Source organism: Trachemys scripta, chromosome 23 (genome assembly GCF_013100865.1).
Source record: "Trachemys scripta elegans isolate TJP31775 chromosome 23, CAS_Tse_1.0, whole genome shotgun sequence".
NCBI lineage: Eukaryota > Metazoa > Chordata > Testudines > Emydidae > Trachemys > Trachemys scripta.
Window position 1 is genome coordinate 13,308,630 of NC_048320.1, and position 22,949 is coordinate 13,331,578.

Sequence of the window (22,949 nt, forward strand, 5' to 3'; positions counted from 1 at the left end):
ACTGAGGATGAAGCATAGTTGCAACACTGAATCTCCCCCCCACCCCCACCCCTCTCAAAATTGCCAGCTAGAGCGAAGGGTTAGCAGCAGAATTGGCCCCAGTGGTTGGGGTAGCTGTCCACTCTTTGTAACTGCAGCATTTTCTAGAGGGTCAATATGCTGGTTGAACTATGCCTTTGTTTATATTTTTCATGATACCCTTGCACATTCATGAAGGTGATTTTTGTTTGTTAGTGTTTTGATTGTCTGGAGTTTTCTGACAATGTAAACATTTTAAATAAGACATTTTAGTTCCTGCATTAGCCAGATGTAGCTTTGGAACTGAGCAGGGGGTACAGTGGATACTATCGATAGAGTTTAGACCTGATCTAATGGTCCAAGACAGGACTGGGAGACAGAAATTCCCCAATTTGAATCTCGGCCCTTGTATTGACTCCTCACCTGCCTTTGGGTGAACTGCTTAACCTCTCTGCCTCAGTTTCATCATTTGTACCCCGCTGAGGGGGGAGAAATAACCTACCTCACAGGGCTGTTGTGAGGCTTATATAGCCATTGTCTCTTAAGCGCTTCAAAGACGGAAATGCTCCTGTAAGTATTAGTGAAAAGGAAGATGGTGGAGAAGGAGAAAACCTGCTTTGGGTTCTTGAAAAAAGGAGCCTGTCAAATGTAGGTTAATTTATTTAATACAAGGCTCTTCCTTTTTTCCCATCCCTGACCTGGGTGGGAGTGGATTGTTGCTTCAGTTACTGTACTGTAACTTTTCAAGCTACTAGCCTGTGACTTCTGGAAAAAAATAGTTTCAGGCTGGTGCTATTTCCTGATGAGAATGTCTGAGTGGATTCAGAAATGAACATTGTAGATACGTGCCTCAGATGGCAATGGGGAGACGGCAGGTTTCCACTCGGCAGTGATAGTACCTTCACCCAGACTGCTGGGATGATGTGCCTAGTCTAAGGGGCACACTGCTGGACCAATTCAGGTCTGGCAGGCCACAGAATTATAGTGCTGATGCTGAACCTTCTCCAGTGAAAGAGACGGAACACGTAGCGTGGTGTTAATCTAGCTTTGGGGACAAATAGAAACCTAACTAGAGAGACAAAATAATTACTTTAAAGGTGGGAATCTCGACCCAGAGAAGTGGGGCAGGAATCACTTTATCCTTGTGTTTTGCAAAAACCCACCATAAATAAAAAAGGACTTTTTTTTTCTTTATTTGCTTAAAACCATTATTCCCGGATTCATGTAGGTTTTGCCTTTTCTCTCCCTCTCATGCATGTAAACTATGCAAAGCTGGAGTGAGTTTGTAGCAGAAATGTAAGCTGACGCTAGGCACCAGACCCTTGGCAGCTGTGGAGTGGTGAAGCTCGGCAGACGTACATCAGCTGGCGGCTGGACCTGCAGTGTTTGTGGGTTCAGTGACACTGGTCATGTCCAATCAGTTCTGTTAAATTAACGCTGAAATGTAAAGCTACTAAAAATAAAATCATGAACTCTTCAGTGGGGCAGTTTAAAACCTGGAGTGTAAGTTTTCCTCAACGGGTTTACAAAGACATGATATTCATAGACCAGTCTAATGATTTCTCTTTTATGAGCATTTCAGTGAAAACAGTTTCCGTGAAGCACTTCAGCATGTGCTTAAGACACACAGAAGTCAATGGAATTTAAGCACACGCTTAAGTGTTTTGCTTAATCGCGGCCTTACTTGGCTCAAGTGAGAGGGGAATCAGGCCCTAGGACTTAACAGTTTAACAGGGATTTCGGTTAATTTTTAAAAAGAGCAATGCATAATTATGTGTCAGAGATCTACTCCCCCCGACCCCCTGTGTGCAGGGGTAGCTTCCATTAAAATGTCACTCAAAAGGGGGAGTCTGAGTATGCAGTGAGTGGGAACAGCCCCCTTCACTAGGCACTCGTAGGTGATCTGGGAGACAAAGCAATGAAATGCTAATCCAAACATTACAGAACAAACCACACTGTAGATTTCCTGAAACGTTGCATTGAAACCACTTTTATAAAACGGGTGGGTTTGAAATGGGCCAGACACGGCAGCTCTGACTCAGAAGACAAATGATGAAGGGCCACTCAGGCCGTGGAGAGTTGGAGAAAACAGCACACACGCCAAGGAAGCTCCTTGGGGATAAAAACCAGCTTTGGGCAGAAGAGGGATTGCGTGCATCCCCAAGTGGGGAAGTTTGAGGAATTTAGAGTCTTGAGCATTTAAATATGGCTGCAGCCAAGTGTGGTGGCGATCCCAGAATGAAATTCAACCCTTGTGTAAAGCGCTTAAGTGAACTAGACCCTGGACTCCCCTTGACTGTCAATGGGATTTAGGTGCCTAACTCACTTAGGCCCTTGGGAAAATCTTCCTCCAGGCCTTGTGCTGGCTCCCTGCATAGCAGTAGGTGTGAATTTCAGTACAGCCAATGCTTTTCAGTGTAGTTTTGTCTGCTGCGGATACAGAGAAACAATAAAGAAACCAAGGGTTTTAAACTCGATAACAATAGACCAGTTCACAGACATTGGCCTGACTCAAGCCATTCGCGTTGCCTGCTCTTATTGCTGCTGTTACTGCAAAGCCTTTTTCCTCAGCCGTTGAGAGAACTGTGTGCTTGTCCACACAGCACAGAAAGATACAGAACAACAGCTTGGGGGTGTTGAGTGAAGGCCCCAGTCTTGCAATTGGATTCCAACAGCTGGATCTTTAACCCAACACTATACAGCCCTTCCACGTGATCCAAGTGCAAGATTGGAGCCTTCTTTCCCCTTCCCCCTGAGACCTAAGGCTGTTCAGTCAATGAGGATTTATTTAAAACAACAGCAATTTAAACATAATTTAAATATTAAAAGAATGGTACTGGTCCTCCAAGAGAGGACAATAACTGGGTCACTGTTGGCAGTAGCACACAGTCAGAGTCTCATATGATTTTCTTTAATAGCAGTGAGATGTATTGCTTTGATTTACCATCGTGCATAAAATAGAGAGATATTTTTAAGTGTGTGCACATAATAATACACTCTTGAGATCAATTTCAGTGAGCTAAATCAGTTTTGTATGGAACATTCTTGCATTGTATATAGAAGTTTAGTTGTGTTTTTTCCAGTTCCTTCTCTTTTTTGGGTATACAAAGAAGTTTCATCTAGAGGAACTTTCTAAGACAAAGTGTGAATATTATTTTTATTACTCCTTTGTACAGTATTCTAAGAGAAACTAATAAAGGTCAGTATTCATGTAACAACCTGTGTGGGCGCTTTACATTTGATATGTATGTGAAGAGATTTCATTTTAATCGCAAACTGTACTGCCAAGAGTGAAAAAACAGTAAATGGCAAATGAGTATCAGATAGCAAACCTACGCCGGTAACTTAATCTGCCTTTTCCTATCCCCTATCAGATAAAGGCATAACAAGATCCGAGAGCTGGAGGCTGAGGTGTGCAAAGTGCAAATTGGAACTAAGATGCATATTTTTACCAGTAAGGACAATCAGTTGTTGGAACAGATCCATGTGAGATTAGATGGATTCGCCATCACTTGGAGTTGTCAAATGAAAAGTGGTTGTCTTTAAAAGATGTCCTCTTTCAATCGCCACTTGTTGGGCTGGAGGCAGGAATTGCTGGGAGAGATTTTCTGGCCTGTGCTATGCGGGAGTTCCGATTAGATGGTCAGAATTGGCCCTTTTGGCCATAAAAATCTAGGAACTGGAGGCAGTCACCACCCCAGGCTCACATAGAAAGGGCTAAAATGTATGAAGTCCTGGTTGGGAAAATCGTCTGATCTTCAGTTTGAAAACTGGTAGGTGAGTTGGTTGGTTTCTGGCTGATTCACAGATTGGGAAGATGCTTACAGACACTCAGCTCAACTCCCTGCCTGCAAAGGCAACCCCCAGCCCACAATAAAGCTGGACCCCACCCTCTGCTCCCAGGCCATGTTCAACTTGCCCTCTCAGGAAAGGCCTGGAAGCAGCGATAAGCCGGTTGCAGCAGGGCCTGAGTGTTGGCAAATCCAGGCTGTGGTAAGCCATGGAGGACAGTGGATTCCATGACAATATCCTGCTGCCAGCTCGCTCCAGTTTAACTGGGGAGGGGAGGCAAATTCAAGGGTCCCAGCTGCAGTGGTTTCATGTGGCAGCAGAAGGGGGTGGTCCTGAGAAAAAGCCCCCAAATGTTCCAAAACAAAACACGGCCCTCACATACTTCTCTCCCTAGGGCGAGGGTCAGAGAACAAGGACAGGACAGATGTTAGTCACGTTGCTTAATGCATGATGGGCAGGCACTTGCATACTACAGTGTTGAGGGCAGCAGGAGAACCTACGTAGAAAAAATGCAGCAGTTCAAAGCCCTGGTGTGCTTTGCAGGTTAGGGGGGGTTACAATGCATCAGGCCATTGAGTTAATGGGTGGATGCAAATCTCTTGAGAATCCACCTCAGCAATGCGGAGCAGCTCAGATGATGCCTCCATGAGCGTGGAGCCTTCTGGCTCACATCTGCTGCAAGAGAGAAGTTATTTGTGCCAGGAGAACTGAGCTGCCTGGAAAGTTACACTCAGAGGAACAAAAACAACGAGGAGTCCTTGTGGCACTTTAGAGACTAACACATTTATTTGGACCTAAGCTTTCGTGGGCTAAAACCCACTTCATCGGATGCATGCAGTGGGTTTTAGCCCATGAAAGCTTATGCCCAAATAAATGTGTTAGTCTCTAAAGTGCCACAAGGACTCCTTGTTGTTTTTCCTGATACAGACTAACACGGCTACCACTCTGAAACCTGTCACTCAGAGGAACGTGTCTGATCAGACTCATCTGGCAGCATGTGGGGGAAGACAGGAAGCTCTACCCAGTGCCCAGCCAGGTTCGTTAGTTGTGTGTAGGGGGGGAGGGTGGGCACCTGGCTCATTGACATCAATATTTTCTCAGTTGTGGGCTGGGGCCATAACCCTTAACCAGGACCCCTGCTTAATGGAGATGCCTCCTGGCTTATGTCATTTGGGCTCCTGCTGGTTCTGGTCTGTTTGTTCTTCTCACACTGTGATATACATGGAGCCAGCGCATGAATTTGCCTGATCCTGGATGTTGGTTTTGGGTGACATAGCTGGGTCTATGTGGGGGACTACACCTCCCTGTGGGACTGGTGGGAAAACAGCAGTAACTGGGCAGAGACATTAACTGGGTGCTGTACAAACGCAGAACAAAAAGACAGACGCTGCCCAAAGAGTTCAGAGTCTAAGAGCCTGATCATGGAGAATGTGGAGAGGAGTATCATAAGTGTGCACGGTAGTTCCTGAGCTTGGTTTTCACCTCCCGGAGATTTTTTTTTTCATAAGTAAACGCCCTTCACACCGCCTCTGCCATTTGAGGTTGGGGGTCCAGCGTTTGCCCGTTTAAAGAGTTACTCTGTCTAGGTTCTTGTCTTATATGATGTCCCTCCAAAAGTAAACACACAATTTTGTATATGTAACTGATGGGGTTTAAAACATACAATCCACAACTCCACTTCTGCCCATTTGCTTCTCCCCCAAGGGTCCATACTGAGCAGTGCATGCTGCTGGGGCCTGGAGTTGCTGTAGATGACACCCTAAAGTGGCATTGTAGAACTCTGGAGGAGGCACTTTGTCCAAGTCCACTGTACAGCCTCTGGGCCCCTGACATAGGACGAGCAATGCCAAACAGGAGTTTGCTGCAAGTACAGAAAGTTTGCCAAAATGCTGAGATGGAAAAAAACAACGAGAAGCTGCTTGGAGGCAGAACTAGAAACAAGCACACACTTCCCATACATCACAGGAAGTAGAGAGGAAGTGGGGGATTTTTATTTCAACTGCTGAAAAAATGAAACTATATGAGGCCATGCTGAGATGACGAAACATAGCTGATTGCAGCACTAACAAACAGTTCTGCCAAGTTTGTTTCTAAGATGAGACACCACTGAAGGACAAGAAACACACAAGGCGTCGGTATGTTGTTGTCGGAGTGAGTTTTGCAGTAAGAGAGGCGCAGGCACACAGGCTGCCTGTTAACTACTGCTGAGACCCTCCTTTCTTCCAGTCTTCAGACAGCGTGGTAAGTGTTTAATCAAGAGACTGTAATAATGATGCAAGCTTAGGGTAATACTGAGGGGGGGAGGGCTATTCCTTTTTCCACTGGAGTGCAAAAACAAACAGACAAAAAAAGACCCTGTGCCGGTTCCTGCTCTGATTTCTAATCAGTGCCTTTCTGCTCTTTAAACAAAGCCACGCTACTGGAGTGTTGGGTTTTTAAAAGAACCACCACTTACGGGCTAGGAGTAAAGCAAGTTATGTGTAACACTGGAAGAAAAGAACAGTGATTTTTTTTTCCAGGAGGGGTGGACAGTATTAACCTGAAGTATAAATGTGGGGAGGAGCAACCCTTCCTTCCTTCTCCATAGGAGCTGAATCCTAACCGTGAGGGGAAATTTCACTGGGCACAGAGAAAAAGCACGTAACTTTCTTCTGTCTGGGCAAGTTTAGTTTTGTAAATCGCTAATCATATTATACTTTGTCCTGAGTCACCATAGAACATACCACATCTTTCTGAGATACCAGACATGCACTCAGGAATTTCTTCCACATATGCCCTGCTTCTTTGCACAGATAAACAGTTACCTTCCTCATCCAAACATTTGGAGAAACCCTCCATAGGCAAATCCTTGCCCCTAGTAGACACAGGTTCAGGATTATTTCTTTCCTGTGACTGGTTTATGTCATCAGCTTGACTGAACAAAGCTTTAATATCATCCCCAATCAAAAGATCCTTAGGCAATAACTTTCTTACCCCAGCTAGAACTTCACATTTAACACCATTCCATTCAAGATGGAGTCAGGCTAAAGGCACACTTACAGTAAACTCAGAGGATTATAATATACACTCTGACAAGATGTGCTTTAACAAGAGTGATGTTAGAAGCTATAATTTGCCCTAAACAGCTTTTCCCATTGACTTTTACATTCTCTGCGCAAGTTATGGGGTTACCTTCACCAAAGCTCACAGTAAAAGCATTTACATAAAAGGTGGCTGTGTTGGGATAAATTTAGTTACACACAAGGGCTTAGAGTCAAACATACCAACATTGTTACAAACTGGATAGATTCTATCCCCAGCTTTGCTGTCTAGAGGAGCTGTTTTTTCAGGATGACACAGTTATTCAGGATGTTCATTTATTCTCTTGAGTAGGAGCTTAAGTCTGTCCACTTTTGCCTTAGCTTCTAGTTCCTACAATAGAATATCTGCCATTTTTTGTTCCTGTTCAAAACCCAGGTATTCTCCTTCTTCAACTTCTCCTTCCTTATCAGCTATTGTTTGCTTTTGTTCAAGTTCTAGCTGCTGGCTTTGCACTGGAAGCATTTTCGCTGAGTCTGCTTCCTTATCATTGGCAATTAACAGATTTTTCAGTTCCTGCTCTGCGGCCTTTTGCTTAAAATACAATCCTCTCTGTGAGCACAATTCTTCCAGGCTTTTTCAATCAGGATCTTGATCATGGGTCACTCACTAACTGATTTTTAACCCTTAAACTCTCCAATATCAAAATTAAATTTTGACACGCAGGCGGTTCTGATCCAAAAACCCAATTAGCCTGCGGTAATGTGTATCCACGCACGACTACGCCACTGTGACCGGGGTCTGAGTGAGAAACCAGCTACCGTCACTCAATTAGGGTGAACTGCAAAGACTGGGGCAGCCAAACCCCCAAAAGCTGGTGGATATTCCAATACTTAGATTTACCAAGCCAGCATAAAACAGCTTCTTTATGACCTTACTGGTTACTAAGAAGTCCAAACAACACAGTTCCCTTCAAGTGATCCAGCCTCAGGCCTCCATCCAGGTACCCACGTCAAATATGATGAAAACTTCTGTAAATCTTATTTCATCATATAAAAGAAAAGGGTCTACCACTCCCAAAGGATCGGACACATTACCTCCCAGGTTAATGAATGTTTCAGATCTTACACGCTACAGCCAATTCTTATTAACTAAACTAAAATTTATTAAAACACAAAAAAGAGCATGGTTAAAAGATCTATACACATGCAGACAGAAGTTCAATTAATTGAGGTTCAGATTCACAGCAGAGAGGGTGAGCTTTGTAGTTGCAAAGAGTTCCTTTAGAGTTCAGGTCAGAGTCCAATGTCCAAATCTCATATTCAGGGCGTACCAGCATAACTGGGACCTCAGTCTTGTGACTCAAACTTCCCCTGATGAAGTCTAAGCAGATCTGATATTTTATACAATTTAATGTCCTCTTTGACAAGTTGGGATTTCCTCAAGAAAAAACGGTCATTAGGATGACCTTGAAGGAGGTCCATCACGAGGACTTAGTTATAGGAATTAACATAAGGCCATTTGCTTTTTTCCTCCACCATTCACGGTACATTTCAAAGAGAGATGAATACTGAGGTATCCCGTGTTTACAATTCATTTAAACGCTAGGATGTTCTTTTGACCTCTGAATGATCAGAATACAGCACAGACAGGGACTGTTAATTACATTGTGGACCCTACTCATACATATTATTATATGCAGCATCCATTAATCCATCTTTGTTGACCCACATCTTTGACTGCTCTGCCTTTCTGAGTCTAGTGCAGTAGGAAACCTATGGCACGCGTGCCAAAGGGGGCACATGAGCAGATTTTCAGTGGCACTCACCCTGCCCGGGTTCTGGCCACCAGTCCGGGGGGCTCTGCATTTTAAATGAAGCTTCTTAAACATTTAAAAAATGTTATTTGCTTTTACTAGTGAAAGCTTCCAGGTTCTATTCCCAGCTCTGCCACTGACTCACTCTGTGACCTTGGGCAAGTTATTTCTACTCGGTGCCTCAGTTTCCCTCTCTGTGAAATGCCAGTGACAGTAACCTGCCTTTGTGCTCTTGGATCTACTGATGAAAAGTACCTGCATAATAGCTCGTTATTGCCCTCCTTAGATCATAAGCTCTTTGCAGCAAGAAATTTCTCTAGCTCTATATTTTGTGAAATATGGATGTTGATAGTTCAATCTGAATGCCTGCTGGTGACAACTGGTTTTAAAGATAAGGTATAGTGGTCTGCTAGCGTCCCAGCACTGGGAGAGGACAACATTGTCTGGAATCCTCTTCAACTAATCTGAGATCATTCAAGAAATTTCATTTGTATTGTTCACCCATCATGGGGGAGTAATGATCAAATTCCTTTAGAAACTAATTTCATTCTCTGACCCTAAACAATTTACATGATCAAAAACATGGGCAGCGGGTATAATAGGCCAGGGCTGGCGCTGGTAGTGCCGCCAGATCCCCGGTTGCGGGGCGTTGGAGGAAGTTTTTGATTTATTATGCCCCATGAAGGTTCCGGGGCGGTTGAGGAGGCGATATATGCTATTCAGTTTCCCGGGTTCATCAGTAATCTCCCTGGATTTGAGATTACTGACGAATCCAGGAAGCTGAGTAGCAAATACCCCTCCTCAGCCACCCCAGAACCTGCATGGGGCATATCAAAAGTGTCTTCGGAAAAGAATGAGAGGCTTGGGGCCTGGAGATGGGAGGTGTGGCTGGGGCTCCTCTGAACAGGTCGGGGGGGGGGAGGGGGGTTTTCGGGGAATTGTGGCTCCAGCTGCAGGGAAGGGGGTCTCAGGGCTCTGGCTGTAGGGAGGGTTCCTGGGGGGGCACAGTCAGGGGCTAACCTCCCCTAAGGGGGGCTCCACTCCCCGCCCAGGATCAGAAAGTATACCGTGTGACAGGATACGATTAAACAGACCTACTTCAGGAGATCTAGGTCCTGTTCACAATTCTTGAACTGACTCACTGTATCTGATCTTGGGCAAATCATGTCTCTCTCTCCAATTGGGTGTAACAGCAGCAGCCCACCTCAGAGGCCGTTTGTGGAGCTCAGGCCTGGTCTACACGGCCTTGTGTCGACCTAGCTGTGGCAACGTCTTCACTTAAATTTGGCTCCTACCACTGTAAGTGCGTCGCTACGCCAATTTAGTAACACCACCTTGCCAAGCAGTGTAGAGTCACAGTCAATGTAATTAGGTCAACGCAGTGTCAGCGTAGACACCGTGCTGCTTACATCAACTGTTACTGGCCTCCAGGAGCAGTCTCACAATGCTTCCCCTGACAATGCAATCAATACAAGCACTGCTGTTGAGGACACACACTGCTGACACAACGACCCCAGTGTGCACTCATACAAGTGATGTAATAATGACAGTGGCTGTATGCTAGCGTAAGCTAGATCAACAATGTTGGTCAACATGGCCTTAGGTTTTTTGCTTGTTTTTAAGAGCTCTGAGCAGTAAAACTTGCTGTCAAAGAGCAAAATACCTTGCTGCAACCTCCAGTTCAGATTTCAAATGTGTTTATTTCACTTGTCTCTGCCTCCTAAGGTAAAAGTACATTTTGCTTCAGTTCAAGGTACATCAGGCTGCAGACAGGATGTTTCACAAGGCAACCAAAGACCTGGTAAAGCAGGTGGCTCCAGATGGAGATCTGCTCCCAGTTAGCAGCCTTATTGACCAAGATCACTTCAGACCCCTATACCTCGTTCGAAAGAAACCAAAAAAGGTATTCTGGATGACTCGTCACTGCTACTACAAAACAGGAGTTCAGCTCAGTGCCATTCTGGTACCTGGACAGGACAGCAGAAATCCAGGTAATGCCAGTCTTCCCACGTTATTTACCCGTCCAGTGTGGCAACACTGCCTGCAGCATCCTGGGCTTGAGCGGCTGTTTTCTTTCAGCGACTGGCCAGGGAATTATGCAGCTTGTGTCTGAGCTCTGTCAGGCCACATCCTTCCTGTGTGCACAGGAGCTATGGGCCATAATTACGTATTAATGGTACAAAGAGAATAAAAGAGAATGTGTTAACTCTTGCAGGGTTTCTCTCTCCCCCCTCCCCACAGATATCCAGGATTCACACTCATTCACTGTTGAGGATTGCACTGATGGCAGAGTAGAGTGGACTATTAAGCTGCCTGAAGACTTTGTGAGTACGGAAATGAAGCTAGATGCTGGCAGCTACCAAGTGAAGTCCATCAAGGTGAAAAGAGTAGAGGTCAGCCCAGCAGATCTCGAGTTTCTACAAGGAGAAAGGTGAGGCTGGCACAAATGGGGAGAAGGAAGGAAATCTCTAACTTATGCAGTACAGTAACTCACTTAAAGTCATTCTGGTTAACGTTGTTATGTTGCATAACGTGGGCTGTAGTCCACGAAAGCTTATGCTCTAATAAATTTGTTAGTCTCTAAGGTGCCACAAGTACTCCTGTTCTTCTTTTTGCAGATACAGACTAACACGGCTGCTACTCTGAAACCTGTTCTTATGTTGCTGATCAATTAGGGAACATGCTCGTTTAAAGTTGTGTAATGCTCCCTTCTAACGTCGTTTGGCAGCTGCCTGCTTTGTCTACTGCTTGCAGGAAGAGCAGCCCCTTGCAGCTAGCTGGTGGGGGCTTGGAACCCGGGTGGACCGGCAGCCCCCCATCAGCTCCCCACTCCCTTAAATTCCCTGTGTAGCAGCTGCCTGCAGTTCAGCTGTGTCCCTCCCCCCCACTGCCACGTGCTGCTCCTGCCCTCTGCCTTGGAGCTGCTCCCGGAGACTCCTGTTTGCTGTGCCGGGAGGGAAGGAAGAGGGGGGCTAATGTCAGGGTGTCCCCCTCCCCCCTGCACCCCTGCTTACCCCATCTTCCACAGAGCAGGGGGGACACACCAGGGCTGCCGTCTCAGCATGCTGATCTAATTAACAAGGCAGTGTACTTAACGGAAATGCACATATCTCCCTCCATTCCTGCTGCTTTGCAGAGTGAGAGAGTTAACCTTTGAGGGCTCAGCCAATTGCTAGTTCATCATTTAGCAGTAAGGGAAATATCCCACCCTCTGACTCCTCCATCTTAACCAAGCTTCACAATCACCACTGTGTACTAGTATTACATTGTTTGTTTAAAGTGTGTGTGTGTGTGTGTGTGTGTGTGTGTGTGTGTGTGTGTGTGTGTGTGTGTGTGTGTGTGTGTGTGTGTGTGTGTGTGTGTGTTTTCTTTTGTTTGGTGAAAAAAATTTCCCTGGAACCTAACCCCCTCGTTTACATTAATTCCTATGGGGAAATTAGATTCCCTTAACACTGTTTCGCTTGAAGTCGCATTTTTCAGGAACAGAACTACAACGTTAAGTGAGGAGTTACTGTAGCTACCCATGGGCCCATGTCAGCTGCTGAGACTAGCTCTAACAGGGCCACATCTCATTTCCCCTGGCTGCACCTCTCACCAGTACTATGAAAGGAGATGGAATAGAGGCTTCCATGGCTCTGTGCAACTCAGGGATTCTGCTTAGATCATAGGAATTCCCTGGTGGACACTTAAGCCAGCTTTCCTCTTGATTTCTGCCCCCAGAGTGGCAAATCCAAGAATAAGGGGAGCCGGTATCAAGACTCTACACTAACCTACAGAAAGAAACTCAGTAGTGATGCAGAGTCCACTTTTTTTTTTTTTTTTTTTTTTTTAGGAAAATCAACATGCACCATTCCATCATTAAGGATTTACGGAAGCGCAGAGAGAACTTGTATGTGATCAACGAGGCTGTACAGGCTTTGGAGGAGAGCACATTATACAAGGCCAACACCATGGAAGGCAACATTCTGAATGACATCTGTGTCCATTTTTCATTAAAGGTTCCATTTCTATCTAGATTCAGGAAATGTGTGTGTGGGGGGGAGAATAGCCCCCTCTTTTTAGCACATCTCTGTGCTGTGTGAGCTCGCTAACTCCTCTTTCCATGAACCAGGGCACCAGAGGCAGCAAGCGTGTCATAATTATCCCTAAGGACTGTGTCCTAGCGTTCAGAATCAAGCCGCTAATTATTCAAAGTGAATCATGGGGTAAGTATCATCCAGAAAACTCCAGCTCATCCACTAGGGGGGAAAAAAAGCAATACACCAGAAATGAACTTCCCAAGATGTAACTTGTGTGTTACAGATATTTGGTAGTGGTATTTTCAGGCCTAAATACTGCTGGTCAAAATCTGAAGAAAAAAAACCCAAACCTGAGGCATCAAATAACTCTTCAAAGGTTATAAATGGTCATTTCCCTTTTTCTATCTTCCCAGGCATTTCCCATCATCCGGATGATGAAACATTTGTTGCAGACGGTAAATAGAACATTTTGCCATCTTCATTTGTGTTAATTCTCTCTCTAAAGCATGATTTTTAAATCAGTTTAGTTAAAATAGTGTAACTTTGTATATGGACACTCATATCAATTTAATCCTGGCTTAGAACCGTTTACCTTGCACCAGTACGTTTATAGGAGCAAACTAAATTGATATAGCCAGTTTTAAACCATTGCAGGGCCTTGCACCAGTTTAATCTGTTTTTAAATTCTCTTAAATTAAACCAGTGCAATCTGTATGTAGACAAGCCCCCAATGTTGCTAATACAGATGTGGCTGAACCAATCTTAGCAACAGTGGGAATTTTTTTGAAAATTTCCAGTGTAAACAAAGCTAGTCCAGAGGGATTCTTTTAGTCAGTTCATGACAAATTAAATTTATTAACAAGGAAAATGGCTTTCCTCAAATATATGTAGCCTTTATACTGACACAGTGGAGTGGAGTAAAATGGAGGTAAGATAAATGCACGTTGGTGTTGACAACAATTCATAATTACAAGAGCTCAACTTCAATGGTAATTTTTCTTCACCTCTCTGCCTTCACAGGTGCAACAGCGAAATCTAAGTACTCCCCAGGTAGGTAGCTCTTTATAACATCCTCATCCAACATCAGGATACAATGTAGACAAACCCTTTCAGGGTGGTTCTGACCTTGTAAGTCATTGCTCAGGGAAGCCACCTAGAGATACGTAGATTTCCCAGACTTTTCACTCTGCAGAGCACTTCATAACAAAGAAATCCTCTCACAGACCCACCTCTTCTGACATCCCACTGCTTCAGTCTCAGAACATTTCACTCTAAACTACCAGAAAGGTCCCCACAGACTACGGAAATAGCCACAAGCCAGCTTGAAAAAATATTACTCCAGAGCTGTCTGCACCACATAGGTTATAAAGATTTGTTTCTGGACTGTATACTGAGTTTCAGGGTCTGACTGCTTCCCAACCGTGCACCTTTACAGTCACGAACGCCTGTGCAAAATGGATGTCAACTGCTACCGATTCAGAACTTACTCATACCCACTGAAATGTTTTACATCCATTTTGCACAGGTGTAAGTGATGCACACATTGTTTGCACAGGTGTAAGTGATGACACAAGGTTCAAAGGAGTGGGGGAATCATGCTCACAAGGTACATTCTTGTCATCTCTCATACAGAGATCTCATACGCAGGATCTGAAATTTCACCAGATGCCACAGCATGAAAATCAAAATTGACACCGTTTAAGTGGCTTATATAAGCCAGTGACAATTTATGTTGACTTTCATGTGATTTGGGTATTTCTCACTTATCAGAAAGCAGCATCAGAATGTCTGTAAACAAAAATTTGATGTCATTGTATAACCATTTCATCTCTCGCTGTACTTGTCAATGTAAAGTGGTATAAACCTGACAATCATCGTACAAAATTTCTTGACAAAGCAATGGTTTATGCTGCTGTGCATTTCATATAGGCTACCCTTAAACTATGGCTTGGAAATATTTTAATGGACTAATCTTTTTTTCAGTGAAGGAATTAGAATGAGGTGACTTGTATTCTATTCTAGGCTCGGTTATTAACTTATCATGTGACTTTGGACAAGTTATTTCTGTAACATGGAAAAATATTTACTTTAATAAGAAAACGTATCAAGATCCTTGGATAGGAGGCATTAACTGAGAACAAAGTAACATGTGATTCTCTGAATATTCACAGAAGCCTTTCCAAATTTAAGTTTTCCAAATCTAAATTTTGAGTCCTGTCTGACACTTTTGAACGGGGACTAGCAGGTAATCCTGCATTCTGACTCTCCTCCGTTGTTTTCAGATGGAGGAATGGAAGACCTGCAGACCGACGTTGAAAAAGAATGTGCAGAGCTCTCACAATTGTCCACAGATCTGCGTGCCAAGTTCTTAAAATCAATCATAGCCGTGATAATAAACAGCGACCTCTTGCAAGAACTCTCACTCCAGGTAAAGCTCCTTTTTTCAGTCATTATGGGTTTAGAGACACACACCCCCCCCCCCCCCCCCCCACTCCCCCACTCGGAGTTCCTTCCTATCCTGTGACCATCTGTCAGTCCAGCACCTTCTGATCTGGCCCCCATCGCCATATAAGTAGATAACTAAACGCACAACCCCAGCCTTGCTCTGGAAGGAAGATAGACAGAATGACTCGGTAGGCCTCTTCCATCTAACTTCTATGAGTATCTTTTAAAAAGGAGCACAGATATTCCTACATCTGAATATGCCAATGGACCATTTCATCCAGTATCCTGTATCTTACAGCAGCAAATTTGAATATTCAACTCCCCTAATCCCCAGTTGTACTACAGTAGATAGCTGAGGTTAGGAAAAATATGGTCATCCAACACCCCTTTCCTCCCAGCACAGTCAGATGCATACTTCAGTACATCACATGACCACACTGGATTAGTTATCTGTAGCCTCCAACTCTCAGTCCTGAAGCTTTTTTCCCCCTCCCCTAACCTGCAGCTAGAAGAGGCTTTTGAAGATGCTGATAAACGTGAGCTAAAGAGTGAGAATCCAGACTTGGAAGACTTGCTAAACAATTTACAGGATTCTGCAGGAAGCATACATCTTTACCTTGTTGGGCCAGTTCTCTACACTCTACACGCACTTGGTGGTAAGAATAAGTTCTGGGTATTTTAACGGGGGCACCCAACCACACCAGAATACAAGAAATGAGTCTGCCTATGAAGAACAGAATGAATGAGGAAGGCGAACTCGGATGATTCTTGGCTGGGCAGGGTGCAGAGACTGCTGAGAATTTGGACCTGCTTTTGGACGCCATTGCCAGCTAACACAGTGTACCATTTGCCAGACGTAGCATTTTGATGGAGTTTGCATCCCGTTATGGCACCCTATTGAGGCACCCACTTGGAAACACAATGCATTGGGGAACCAGAACATAGCCCACAGAGGACCTGAAACCTCAGCAAGAACCTGAGGAAGGGTGGTTAAGTAACAAGAGTGGGGGAATCAGGACTCTCTGGTTCTATTCAGTTTTGCCGCAGCTTGTTCTGTGACTTTGGGCAAGCCGCTTCCTCCCTTGTCTGTGCCTCTGCTGCCCCATCTGTATAACGGGAATAGTAATTTCAAGCACTCATCCCCTCACAAGGAGAGTAAAACTTAATTTAGTCCAATTATTGAAGTGCTTTGAGATCATCAGAAGGGAGTGCAGACAACTGATGATTATACACCTGGGCTTGTCCACCCTCTGCACTTGCCCTCTCACCGCCCAGAAAGAAACCCTTCTCTCACATGATTTCTTCTTTTCCAGAGCTAACTGAGGATCAGTTACTGCGGCTGGCACAGTCTGTGCAGAAGCAGATTGTATCCGAACAGCTCGAGCTGGTGAGAGAGAACGCCAGTGAAATACAGCACCACACATCTCTCAATGAAGTCTTCCCTTTTGTGGTATTAAAGCAAAGCTATCAGGGCATAAGCAGCAACACCACAGCTTGAAGTGATGCAAGGAGGAAGGGTTACTACAGGCTTCAAACAAGGCCCGGATCATAACTGCCCACTTTCAGAGAGATCCACTAAAACACAGAGGCCCAAATTTTCTGACACTGAGGGCCACATGGCATCTACTCAGGAAGCCATGGGTGGCACCTAGATTGCAGATACAGGATATGCCTAAAAAACTGAACAGAAGCAACCCTACCAATTGTTGGAATTTTTATTCTCCTTAAAAGATGAACAGAAATTACTTTGTAATTTGAATTCAGCATGTTCTAGCTGTGCTGTTGCCCAGTGTAACGGGGTTGCATTCACCTCTCGTGAGCACCCCTTGCCCGAATGCTCTCTCTCTCTCTGTTTGTGGTGGGTCTTTGCTGATTCAGCCCACCGGCCAAGTCATACACAGTCCGTCTGTGAGATAAAAGCAAAGCAAACCCTTTTCGTGATACAAGTCTAACAGGGCTTCTCTCAGTGCCCTCTATAATGTCTCTCTCAGTTTGTCCGGAATACAGCAGTGCCCCAAAGCTCCTTCGCTGGAGACAGTGTCTTCGCCTTCCCAGGGCCTTTCTGGCCCCAACTCTTCAGCTGGGCCACTACAGTTCTGTTCCTGTTCTGGGGTGCCTCAAAGTCCAGGCTACTTTCCCAGTGGCTGGTGGCGGAGGGGGACCCAGGCCCACCCTCTACTCCAGGTCGCAGCCCAGGGACCCTATAGATAGCAGCCATCCATAACATCCCTTGAAATCAGCCCAGGGACCCTATAGATAGCAGCCATCCATAACATCCCTTGAAATAAACGGTGTTGCTGCTATAATTCCCTTAGCCACTTTCCCATGGCTCCCACACATTCTTCACCCTTCCCTCAGGCCCTTGTCCTCGTAGAGTCCCAGCAGCCAGCCTGGAGCACCAGCCACTCTCCTCCTGCTCTAGCAAGAAACTAAACTTGCTCTGGCCCCGGAGCTCTTCTTATACTGCCCTGCTGGGCCCTGATTGGCTGCTTCCCACACAGCTGCTCTGGGCAGCTTGGAGGACCTATCTACTGCCCTTTTCTGGGGCGGGGTGTGGCAGGGCCACAATGCCTCCAGCAGGGGGCCTCAGGGCCCTAGTCGTCCCATCACACCCAGTTTTACCCTCACTCAGCAGTTACTGGGAGAACCTAGCTGTGGGTTGCATTTGTATGTCACGCTCCTGCTTTAAAGTCAAAATACTCACTTTTAGGGAACAACTAATCCAGGAAAAATTGGAAATCAGTAAGTGTTTATCATGATCTTAACAGAAAATAAGAATCTTAGTTCTAGTAATGCACATTTACCCCAGCACCTTTCACCTCGAAGGATCTCAGAGCACTTTGCAAACTGAAAGACAGATCATTTTTACATCCACTGCAGTGACTCCAGTTGAGTTCTGCGGGTGATTTCTGGCAGAGGCTTATTCCTGTAGCAGCCAGAGATTTAACATTTTGATTTTGCTTCTTTGTTGTTGCAAAGGTCAAGAGCATCTTGAAGCAAGATTTCCACCTGAACGACGCTTTCAGCCTGGATGCCAAGCTGGTCTCCTCCCTGCAAGAGGAGGAACTGAACATAACCAAGGCAATGATAGAGCTGGGTGGAGTAACACTGCAGAGAAATGGACCTTCTTTCACTGGGACTGGAGACCTGGCTGCTTTCTCAGCCCTCAGTGCATTGTATGTAGCCTTGTATGCTTTACATCTTCTGTCTAGAGCAGAGTAGACAGGACACCTTTCCTCACATTAGAAAGGATGTCAATAGAAAGACTGAAAAAAATATTTCCTGAGGTTGAGTATGGGAAGTGAGTTTTTCTCTACAAAAAGTATCCCCAATTTTATACACATCCACACACTGTAGCAACCTCGCTTTGATCTGGATGAGACTCTCTTCATATCTCCTCAATGCTGCTTCTAAATCAGTAGGTGGGAGAAGGGGATTGTTGCAAGTTGTCTGGCAGCCAAAGGAAGCGAGAAACCAGAACCAAGAATTAAAACAGGTTCTCTCACAAGAACCCATGGCCCAGGATGTCGTGAGCTTACCTGCCATATTTTGGCAGAACCGGCCAATGGGAGCTGGGGGGGGGGGGTCTGCAGGCAAGAGGAGCTGGAGCTGCTGCTGGCCGCTTCAGGCACAGCATGGTCCGCAGTGCCAGGACGGGTGGGAAACCTGTCTCTGGCACCCTGGCTGCACCGCTGACTGGGAGCCGCTGGAGGTAAGTCCGTGCCCCAACCCCAATGTTACATTGCGTATGGAAACATCGGGGGGCACAACTGCCTAGAGAACAGCCACTAATTATAACCTATAAGTAATGTAGTAAGCCCTCCCCCCTACTCAACTAGACAGCCTGGACCCAACCTTCTCAGGCCCACTGTAATGGGAAGTCTGGAACACTAATTGGAATAGGCATGGTATGCTCATACGAGAGAAGGTGCAGGGCACAGTACTACACAAGGGGCAGATGGAATATCAACACCTTCCATCTTGATTCCTGGCCCTATCAGGAAGTGTGTTGCCATATGTCCTATGCTTTTCCAGGGATACCTGGGCAGGAGGATCCCAAAAGAAAAGGAATGAAAAAAGGGGAGGTGGAGTGTTAGGATATAGATATTCAGGCCTATCTGTAAACGCCTATACTTTAAGAATGTAGGTATATGTTTATCACTTAGCTAGTTATAGAGGTATAAAAGAATCAAAATCACTGTCTGCCGGTGTCAGGGCCTTTTCTCACTGTGACAGTCTGAGGCCCTGTTCTTAAGCTAAGGCCTTTGGCTAAGCAGTGGGAGCAGCCATAAACTGGAAAGCGTCATGTCATCACACATTTCAAATTAGTCATATTGAACTCAGGCAATCTGGGGCTGTAAGAAAGGGGATCCGATCCATCACTGCAGAGAAAGGGAAGAGCCTAGAAGATGTAAAAGGAAATTTAGTTTGATAGTTTTCGGTTTGGTAAGAAGTCACTAACCAATAGACATAGTTGGGAAACCCTTATGCCTTTAAAAAGCAGCAAAGAGTCCTGTGGCACCTTATACACTAACAGATGTATTGGAGCATAAGCTTTCGTGGGTGAATATCCACTTCATCAGACGCATGCCTTGATAGATGTAGTTGTGAAATCCTCATTTCTGTATTGTTTTGTCATTATAGTTCCCACTTTGCTATTGTTTATTTGCATGGTCTCGGTCTGGTTCTGTGATTGTTTCTGTCTGCTGTATAATTAATTTGGCTGGGTGTAAAACGGATTAAGGTGGTGGGATATACTTGGTTAGCTAATCATGTTACAATAGGTTAGGATTGGTTAGGTACATTTCAGTAAAATGATTGGTTAAGGTATAGCTGAAAATATTACTATATAAATTAGGGGCAAACAGGAAGTAAATGGGGATTTGAAAATAAGGGAAAAGGAACTTGGATTTAAGTTTGCTGGAAGTTCACCCCAATAAACATCAAATTGTTTGCACCTTCGGAGTTCAGGTATTGTTGCTCTCTGTTCACACAAGAAGGATAGCATAAGGCCACATTAGGTCTAATATAAGTTAGCATAAGTAACCTTGGGTCAGAAGATTTAGCAATATGTATCTTGTGGTAGACTGTTAGACCACAAAGTAATAGTTCAGGTTTTATCTAGCCAGATTTTGGTACTTTCCTAACAGCATTGCATAAAGAAACATAGCAATTCCTATTAGCACAAACGCTTGCGACAACCGTTGAACCCCAAAACCAGATAGCAGTAATGACAAACATGGACAAGAGGCCAATACTTAATCAAATATGGTCTCAGAAATAGGTGGGTGTAAGAAATGGGTGGTGTGAGTAATAGGTGCATAAAAAGTAACCAAACATGACCCTCAGCAGGTCCTTAGGATGACAGGATGTTGGCAACCTTCACATTTATCTCACCTTAATGGAAACTCACAGCCCTGAGGATTTGAGAGTGTATACACGATGCAAATTCTTCTGTCATCTTTATCCTGTTTTTCTAGTTTTGATAAGGTGGGTGAGGTAATATCTTCTATTGGATCAACTTCTGTTGGTGAAAGAGACAACCTTTTGAGCTACAGAGAGTTCTCCTCCTGAAGAAGAGCTCTGTGTAGCTTGAAAGCTTTTCTCCTTCACCCACCGAAGTTGGTCCAATAAAAGATATTTATTACCTGACCCACCTTGTCTCTCTGATATCCTGGGACAAACACAGCTACAACCCTACAATTTTCTAGTTCTGTAATTTTGATTATGGTATTAATACAATTCAGTGTCTCTGTGTGTGTCACCAATCATCTTCTTCACACTTAATCTTTAAATAGCTGCCAAAAAACGAACCTGTTATTAGTAACAAGTGCATTTTGCACCCTAAATTAATCGTAAGGCAACAAAGGCCAAACAAACTGACCTTTAAATAATGCTCAATAAAGACAGGCTTTGTCTGTGTTTCTACTACTCTTTGAAAACCTTCTTAGTTACTTTTACATTCTATATCCTCCTCCTTTTTGTACTGCACTGGTGGTGGTTGGGTTTGGGGATTTTTTATGGCTGGGGTGGGTTTTTTTGATTGTTTGTATAGCAGGGAGCCCTGATCCTGACTGGAGCCTCTGGACACTGCTACAATACAAATAAAAACAATCCCTTTCTGTAGGTTTATGGCAGATGTTTTTAAACACAAGTATCTATTCACTGATAAGCTGAGCAATTCAAAATATTTTCTTAATGTTAGATTACTTCTTAATTCCAGGTACTTTATGCCTGTCTAATCATATGTTGCACTCCTTCCGAGACCCCTGGGAATATTGTGAAGAAGAGAGCCTGAGGTCCCTGGGGGGTGAATTCAAGTCTGTTGTATAAAGCACCCCATGGGCTTGTCTACCCTAGAAAGTTTCACCACATTAACTATACCCATAAAGTTAAAGGAGCAAACCCTTCCCTAGTTTGGGCAGTTATACCAGTATTAAAGGGCCTACACTATGTAGCCTATTCTGGTTTGGGAAGTGAAATTTGCTATACCATTATTGAGAACCTTTATACTGATATAACTGTCTACACAAGCACTTACATTGGTATAACAATATTGGTTTACAAAGTCACACTTCTAACCACATGGTTATACTGGCATAACTTTTCTAACATAGATCAGGCCATATTTACACTATGCCATGACACATGGGCAAAAGCTGTGATCAAAGCTCCACAAGACCATAAGGAGTGTAACACTGATATTGTGGCTTTTGGCATGGGGGTGACTTGCTACCCTGCATCCCCTCACTCCAGCACCAGCCCAGGCCAGGAAAAATTGGGACTCCAACCCAATTAGGATGTTAAGGCCAAGACTATAACAAGGTTCAAAAAAGAACTAGATAAGTTCACGGAGGATAGGTCCATCAATAAAAAGCAACAGAGAGTCCTGTGGCACCTTTAAGACTAACAGATGTATTGGAGGAGCACAAGCTTTCGTGGGTGAATGCCGTCATAGACGGCATTCACCCACGAAAGCTTATGCTTCAATACATCTGTTAGTCTTAAAGGTGCCACAGGACTCTCCATTGCTTTTTACAGATCCAGACTAACATGGCTACCAGTCTGATACTTGAGGTCCATCAATGGCTATTAGCCAGGATGGGCAGGGATGGTGTCCCTAGCCTCTGTTTGCCAGAAACTGGGAATGAGCGACAGGGGATGGATCACTTGTTGATTACCTGTTCTGTTCATTCCCTCTCCGGTACCTGGCATTGGCCATTGTCAGAAGACAGGATACTGGGCTAGATGGACCTTTGGTCTGACCCAGTCTGGCCACTCTTATGTTTTTAACAGAGACGCACGCAAAGCTCTGCACCCAGATGAAAAAACATATTCTAATAATGGCTCGAACGCCTGTAGTACCACCCAGGAGCGCTTACTGTTAGGCGCCACTGCTGCCTTGGGCGGAGGCACCAAGCTCTTCTTGAGACCCGGACTGGAAACTCACTGGAGCAAGGGCTGCATCTTCCTGGGTGTTTGTGCAGTGCCCAGCACAACGGGGCCGCGGTCAGGCTGGAGCATAACCCCCATAACAAAGAGAAGGTGAAAGGGGAGAGGGGCTAGGAGTTCCTCACCCTTTCGGGGACCACGAGCAGGAGTGGGGTTTGCAGAGTTTCCCCTGAGGAAAGGGGGTCACTGGAGGAAGGGGGGAGGAATCCTCCTGTGGGAAGGGGGTCCCTGTGGGGGAGGGAGTCACTGGAGGGAAGGGGTCCCTGTGGGGTGATCTCCCCAGGTGAAGGGGTCTTCCCTGGGAAATGGGGGTCTCTGAGGGGAGGGGATCCCTGGGGTGAAATAGAGGCCTTGGGGGGGAATAGGGGTCTCTGAGGGGAGGGATCCCT

The 22,949-nt window shown here is 45.0% G+C and overlaps 1 protein-coding gene across 2 annotated transcripts; it reads left to right on the top strand.

The window, feature by feature from the left end:
* The first annotated feature begins 5,552 nt into the window (after positions 1-5,552).
* GSDMA (gasdermin A) lies at positions 5,553-19,269 on the top strand. Of its 2 annotated transcripts, none has more exons than XM_034756288.1 (11): positions 5,553-6,051; positions 10,392-10,635; positions 10,886-11,075; positions 12,477-12,642; positions 12,756-12,849; positions 13,077-13,118; positions 13,684-13,713; positions 14,946-15,091; positions 15,614-15,764; positions 16,422-16,558; positions 18,088-19,269. In XM_034756288.1, the coding sequence occupies exons 2-11, from the start codon at positions 10,419-10,421 to the stop codon at positions 18,328-18,330; spliced, it is 1,416 nt and encodes a 471-aa protein (XP_034612179.1). In that variant the 5' UTR covers positions 5,553-6,051; positions 10,392-10,418; the 3' UTR covers positions 18,331-19,269. The 2 variants fall into 2 exon arrangements, with proteins under 2 accessions (XP_034612179.1, XP_034612180.1); XM_034756289.1 differs by having other exon boundaries at positions 5,561-6,051; positions 16,422-16,495.
* The last annotated feature ends 3,680 nt before the right edge of the window (positions 19,270-22,949 follow it).

Bases quoted from the DNA above. Each gene is read 5' to 3' on its own strand.
- GSDMA (XM_034756288.1), top strand. From the start codon at position 10,419: ATGTTTCACAAGGCAACCAAAGACCTGGTAAAGCAGGTGGCTCCAGAT. The intron at 11,076-12,476 runs GTGAGGCTGGCA...TTTTTTTTTTAG, and splicing joins GAGTTTCTACAAGGAGAAAG to GAAAATCAACATGCACCATT. The intron at 13,119-13,683 runs GTAAATAGAACA...CTGCCTTCACAG, and splicing joins TGAAACATTTGTTGCAGACG to GTGCAACAGCGAAATCTAAG.